Genomic DNA, 6,726 nt, shown 5'->3' with positions numbered 1-6,726 from the left:
GCTGCTATTTAATGCATTATACTGAGCTTATATAAGAAATGACTGGAATCATCTCGCCCCAGTTAATTCCTGACCTGTCCTCTGGCCAAATTTGCCTCCATGTTATTAAATGGTTAATCTTGTGCATCGTGTACATACACTAAGTATAGAAGTTACAAGATAATATTAGTTTCATGTATGTTGATGGCAAACAGCCATAAAAACGATAAATTCCCAAACTGGATTGTACAAGTTGGAAAGTTTCTCTGCGACATGTTCATCGAAATGCTGCCAAAGTGCTGGATGATTCTGTCCATGACTTGTGATAAAAATAGCTGTTTCACATGCACATATGGTTTCTCTCACACAGAGTCATGTGTGGTAAGGCTGATGGTGGAAAATGATGGGAAAACACTCATCAGCAGAGACTCATCAGTAAACACAAGTGTCCAATTTGCTCAAAACAGGAAATGACACACACATGAAAAGATTTTCTAAATCCACTCTGGAGGAGGATATACTTTGATTCATGGTTTTGGTTTTAGGTTTGGTAGAAGGCAAATTCAAAAATAAAAACCCAAATTTATGTTAAGTGTCATATTAGGATGGTACTGAGCAGACAGGTGTGTTACGGAGGATGTGGAAATATTGCCTTCAATTTAACTTGAAAATAATACCAGGAAAAGGATATTTAACGGATAAAGTTAAAATTTATTTACTGAAATATTTCTAGTAAAAAGGTTATCAAAGACAACTGCTCATCAGCAAGTATATCATTCTCTATACTTATTTGTAATCTAATTTACTGTTACAACAGTATTAAGCTTTGAGTAAATAAAGTTTCAGTTAAAACAATTAGTGCATTTACATTGCTGTAAACAATTAAATGAGCATTACACTCAGACAGTTAAATTGACCATTTGCCAACCGCTTTGGATTTTTCACTATGCTTAAGTAGTGTACCTGTACCATGTACCTGTAGTAAAACCAAGTTTGGTGTTTAGAGGTTGGTGAGACTTTTCATTTTCCTGTCCAAAACCAAAAAATACAAGAGCAAATTATTGATGGATTCAGCGGTGTGTTTATCTGCTTTAACATATGCTTCAAATATTAGCATGCTTGGTTAACTAGCTACGACACTACCCTAGCATGACTTCCAAAACCACAGAGCATAGTGTTAGCTAACTAGATTATTTTGTGGGATTAAACGTTAAATTAGGACTCAACAAAATCAAGGTTATGTTAAAATGAATGTGCTTTAATTACATTTTGTATCTATAATACTGTATTATACTAAGGTTAACTAGTGATACCCCGTGTGAGCATGTCTGGGGCGTGCAGCTTGAGCCTTAATAGCATTTTATGAGCATATTACGTATGTAGCCATCATGTGCATATTTAAGACCCTTTTAATGGCTTCTTGTTTTACTACAAGTCAGCTGGAAACATTACCGATTCAGCTATAAGTTTCAACCAAACTGGTCAGTCGTGTTGTTAGTTAATTAGCTAACTCTAGATAACTACAGCTGATGAAATTAGCTAGCGACCTGGAAAAGCTTGACAGATGCACCAACGGTAACAGAGGTGTTTAACAGATGATCCATTGTCATGATAATTAAAGTGACATTGAACCAAGATTGTTTGAGGTTTTACTGGTTTAGGCAACGATTAGTTTTCACATACGGATCCTGCGCTGCTCTTTCCAGAACTCCGCAATCCCTTCAGACAGTGCTAACTCTGCTAAGCCCCTGCACTCACGGGGAGTGAACCCCACCAATGCCATGCCCTTCGTGCCAACCCCCTTCCTTCCTGCCAGCTCTGCAACCCTCGCTGTGATGAGGGAAGCTGGAGCGTGACAGTACAGCTGTCCGTCGATGCTGAAAGACGGCCAGGGTTCACCTGCAGTCAAGTGACTAGGCGTGCTCCCCTTCACACTTTCCACATTACAGGCAATTTCCACAGCACCCTCATGTGGCAAAGCCAGCACCTGCACTCCTGGTAGGCCCCCAGGGGTCGACTCTCTAATGGTTGTGGCGATGCTGTGTCCCATGGCGATGTCCTGGGTGTTGATAGTGACGTTGCAGTTCATGACGTATGGACTGGCCCCAACACCTGCAGGACATTAGGGAACACCAACAAACTGTTAGACATCCTCAGGTTTGTATTTCTTTAGTGAGAGAATTTAATTTCCATTCTTGTTGAACCCACTGCCCCTCATGCTCGCTCTTCTACTTCTAGTTCAGTAAATGCTGTACTGCATTTCCCAGAATCAATTTCAATCAGCTCCATGAAATGAGCATTTACTTTGGGGCTTTCATGTATTGTTCAAGCACATCAGTGCAGAGAACAACAACACTGTAATTAGTGATTGTAAAAGCAAAACACAAAGACCCTCTCCAGTCAAGGATTTTCACCCTTTCTTTAAAATATAATGTGTGATAGCTGCATTGCATTATGTTTTATTAATCCTACAGTTGGTGGAGAGATTGAAATTTACATTTCTCCCTGTAAACATATCTTAAGAAGATACTGTCCATCAAACACCATTGAAGAGGCACAAGAAATACACTGGCAATGACATGACAAAACAGCAGTAATCCATAATAAATAACACCAGCAGCTTTTTTTGAAGAAGTCTTTGTTAACACAGTTCTTACACTACATGCCTCATGTGCGATAAAAGATGTTTGGTTGTTCTCCATAATAGCCGTGAAATGATCTCTCCTGAGCGTGCTAATGTGGCTACAATGTGAGAAATTGGAGAACAAAAGTTCAGCCAAAGCTAATTTTAGGCTTCAGCACTCTGAGTTCGCCAAAACAAGTGGTTATCTTTGTCCTGGTAGGTTCACTGTACATATAACATGTGAGTATTGTATCGTAGGAATATATAATTAAAGGTGCAGCGCTTAAGTTGTTCAGATTTTGCCTTTAAAAAGGTGAAAATAAAGGAGAAAGGCGGCCTCTGGTCAGGCTGTAACAGTAGCCGTGTAAATACAGAGATTTTCACCGCTGTTGTGTAATCCTGGCAAAGAGACAGTGTAACCTTCCTTTCAGGCTAAAACATTTACCTACATTAGCATGTCTGGGATAAAATTTCAGCTTTTCTCTCCCAGCTCTGGCTCACCTGTGAGGCCGAATCGTCTCTGCGGCTGTGGCCCCAGGTCGGGCCTGATCGCCTGCAAGTCTGGCGTCTTCTTGAACCAGCCCATCTCCTTCCTTCTCTGCGCCAGCCCCCGTTGAAGGGGGGAATCTGCCCAGCCAAACAGGAAGGCACTGGTGCCCTGGACCCTCTCTGTAAGTCCCTGAGCCACAGCTGGGCCGGGCAAGAACACAGACATGTTAGTTAACCAGCAAATGAAGCGCATGTCATCACATGAGCACGTGACAGACTAAACAGCTGAGGGGATACAATTCAGACAGAAGGGAGAAATATGCACACATGGACCATTTATTACATGCATGCACACATAAATACAGTGATTGTTAGTGAGTTTGCCAGTAGTTATTCTGCAACCCCACCCCACAGATTAGCATGCTGAGTGCACACTTCAGACATGTAGCTCACATGCTGAGTTCGTGCTCATTATCAGCAACACACATGGCTAATAAGTCAGCTGGTAAACTGTGAAACTCATCAACAGCACAGGAAGCAAAAGATGTCACATCATCAGCCACCAGCCCATTACAGTATATGTACATTTATAATATATCAGGGAGGTAGAAGGCAGTTTTTGGAAATGGAATGGAAACCATAAACATATACAGGGTGTACTGCAAAGGAAAAATGTATTTGCATCACTGAGTAGAGTCCAAACATCCCCCTCTCTGTCTTGAGCAGGTGCTGGACAGAATACAAAATAGACCCTAGTAATGACTGTGCCCTGAAAGCTAATGAACAGATACAATATAGGATCAACTCAACCGACAGGGACATATTTCTAAGTGCACACAAACACACACATGCATAAATGGCTTCTCACCCCGAGCCTCTTTAGCACAGTCCTCCACTCGCACTTCCTCCCCCAGGGGGTAGATGGGTATGAGATCGACGGCACCCATACATGGGTGGACCCCCGTGTGAGCACACATGTCAATCAGCCCACAGGCTTTCTCACAGGCCGACAGAACCGCCTCCCCTGCAACACATCAAATGTTACATCCATCAATACTGTGCATCACACATCCTGTCAGAGTGAGGACCTGATGTGATGGGTGGGAGATAAAACTTTATATCTGAAGCAGTCATTTTTTTTTAAAGTTACACCTTTGTGCATGAAATTGGGCTGATGTACTAGTCTTTAGGTGAGTGCAGGAAATATGACTGTAAACCTTGACAGCTTTGTCTGCGTTGTCAGTTTGTTGTGTTTCAGATAAGCACTCAATAAGATCGACTTTTTACTATGATCTTTGCCAGAAAAATGTTCATCCTGAATTTTTTTGTGTTTAAATCCCTGACAAAGCTTATTAAAGGATTTTTTCCCTCTCAGAGGATTGGAAAGCAGGGGACAGAGAGTGAATCCCTACTGTAGCAGCAGTTCTACAACAAGCAGCTGACAAGCAGTGTAGGAAGATGAATGTAGAAATTGTGTATCCCAATGAGGCTTCAGCAAAAAACATAAAGATTAAATACTTACTGATAGAGTCGATGCTGGCCACAATGGTTATCACAGAGCGGTTATAGTCATGATCGTTAAAGATGTTCAGCACTGTGGTCCCCTCTCGTCTAACACCTGATGTATAATAATTTCAAACAAATGTTAGTAGTATAGCCAGAGTTTACTGCTATAGAGGCACTGTGGTTGCAAAATCTCCAGAAACCACATCTGGTTCCATCACGGAGGACATGTGGAGAACATGCTGAGGACGAATCAAGTATTGTATTGTAACTTCAGAATAATGAAAAAAAACAAAAAAAAAACAAATGCTAGACATTTCATAACTTTACATAAAGGTCAAGTGTGAGCATATGTCATTACCCATAATTCTCTTGATACAGAATAACATTACACTTGCCTTCGGTGTTGTATAAAGCCGCTTTGGCCACAGTCTCCACCAGCTCTTTCCTGCGAGCCTCAGAAACATTGAGGAGACAAGCCACCAGTCGTCTGCCCAAGGAACTGGAGGCCATGTTACTGCAAACGCAACGACACTGAATGACTTAAAGCGCATTCTTAAATATGAAGTGCACAGACCAGAGTTAAGATGAATAAAATGTATAAAAATGAGCAGAGAGATACAATTCCCCACTCACAACTAAAATGTATCTGGACAGAAATGTAGCCAAGATAATGAATTTGTAAACTCCAGCGCATGAAGACAAATGTTAAATTGAGACTATGTAATTTTTTTTTTTTAAATGAAGAGATGAAATCTTTAACACTAAAACACACTGTTGCTTAGTTGAACACACTAACACTAACACAACACTCTATTATAACCAGTAGCTTATGGTGGCAGCTGTTGGCTAATGTAAAACTACAGACACATATTGCTGTGTAACTGCTGTTCAACAAAAGTTATGTTTTCTCACTTATAGTGTAGGTGAGTCTAAGTCAGTTAAGGTAATTTTTTCTTCTTGTTTTAAATCCACACAAACCTTTAAGTTTGGCAGTGTATGCATTTGTGTTAGCAATTTTATGACCTTGGCTATTTGGCAATATGCGTAGTAATTCTTTACTGAATGCATGGCTGCCATAAACTATGAACTGCTAAATATAAACAGCTCATTCAAAGTAAATGATTTCCTTTAATGATGATGCCATCTACAGACGGTTTGTGGAGCTGCCCTTTAACACAGAATAAGTAACAGAATACCTGCCTTTAAATGCAAAACAAACAAGCAAGCAAGCAAACAAAGAAACAAAACATTCATAGCACCTTAACTGCAAGGTTTACAATAATGACAAAAGCAATTCTTGAAAATAGGTGTCTAGTGAATATAAACTGGTATAGTCTGATACTGTATGTTTTAGTGTCTAGGTTACCTTACAGTAAATGAGGAGATTCTCCTTATGTCTAGACTGCATCTGAAAGTTTAATCATCAAGTGTTAAATCGTTTATGAAGTCTTCCATTGTAGCCTATGGGAATTGTTATACTGAGTGGTGTTGTTCCATATCAGTGTCTGTGCTATACAGAACATGTTCAAAGTCCAACCTGGTGTAAAATCACTCACTACATTTATCTAAGGCATGTAAGTCAAAAACATGTAATAGAACCTGAGACATCAGTGCATAAAGTTTGACTTGCGTTATATTGACCTGACATGTGTGGAGCATTCTCTGGTAGTGATTCCTCTGACTCAACACCAACAGAGCACTAACATTAATGCAGTTGCTACAAACCCATTCACCTACCAGATCCGCGAAAACCAGCACAAGTAGTTTTTAGCATGTGTAGCTAAAGAGTACAGAGTTCACCTAAATGGTTCACTCCTGTTTCCGACCTACCGGAAACGTCTGTCTTCTGCAAGACAGTGCTCTTTTCAGCCTGAAACATTTTTTGCACAATCGTGTAAGTTTTCTCTAATGTGTGTTTAGTTTTCTCTGTTTTTGTTTAATAAATTATTTACTTTTTTCATACATGTATGTCTGCAAGTTTGCGGGGGACGATGTTGATAATGTGCCTTATATTTATTTTTACATGTATGTTATTTATATATCGCTTTTATTCATTAATGCAATACTCTCTGTATTCATCTATTATATTATTATTGTTTGTTTTACTTTTCCATATTTCTTTGTCCTTG

General features: G+C 39.9%; 1 protein-coding gene across 2 annotated transcripts; it reads right to left on the bottom strand.

The window, feature by feature from the left end:
* Window positions 1–724: 724 nt before the first annotated feature.
* Window positions 725–6,362, bottom strand: LOC111218608 (formimidoyltransferase-cyclodeaminase-like). 2 transcript variants are annotated; one of them, XM_022740982.1, is made up of 6 exons: window positions 6,335–6,362; window positions 4,993–5,111; window positions 4,614–4,709; window positions 3,960–4,115; window positions 3,104–3,292; window positions 725–2,091 (listed from the first exon to the last, which is right to left on the bottom strand). In XM_022740982.1, exons 2-6 carry the CDS (start codon window positions 5,105–5,107, stop codon window positions 1,655–1,657), a joined length of 993 nt encoding a protein of 330 aa, XP_022596703.1. In that variant the 5' UTR covers window positions 5,108–5,111; window positions 6,335–6,362; the 3' UTR covers window positions 725–1,654. The 2 variants fall into 2 exon arrangements, with proteins under 2 accessions (XP_022596703.1, XP_022596702.1); XM_022740981.1 differs by lacking the exon at window positions 6,335–6,362 and adding an exon at window positions 6,239–6,322.
* Window positions 6,363–6,726: the final 364 nt, after the last annotated feature.

This window comes from Seriola dumerili, unplaced genomic scaffold, assembly GCF_002260705.1.
Source record: "Seriola dumerili isolate Sdu_G_001 unplaced genomic scaffold, Sdu_1.0 BDQW01000052.1, whole genome shotgun sequence".
Taxonomy (NCBI): domain Eukaryota; kingdom Metazoa; phylum Chordata; class Actinopteri; order Carangiformes; family Carangidae; genus Seriola; species Seriola dumerili.
Note: the sequence above shows the minus strand (reverse complement) of the source record. Positions and strands in the feature narration are given on the sequence as shown.

Excerpts from the sequence above, each read along its gene's own strand:
- LOC111218608 (XM_022740982.1), bottom strand. The coding sequence starts at position 5,107 with ATGGCCTCCAGTTCCTTGGGCAGACGACTGGTGGCTTGTCTCCTCAAT. Across the intron at positions 4,116-4,613 it reads GGCCAGCATCGACTCTATCA|GGGAGGCGGTTCTGTCGGCC; the intron begins GTAAGTATTTAA and ends GATGTGTTGCAG. Across the intron at positions 2,092-3,103 it reads GAGACGATTCGGCCTCACAG|GTGTTGGGGCCAGTCCATAC; the intron begins GTGAGCCAGAGC and ends AATGTCCTGCAG.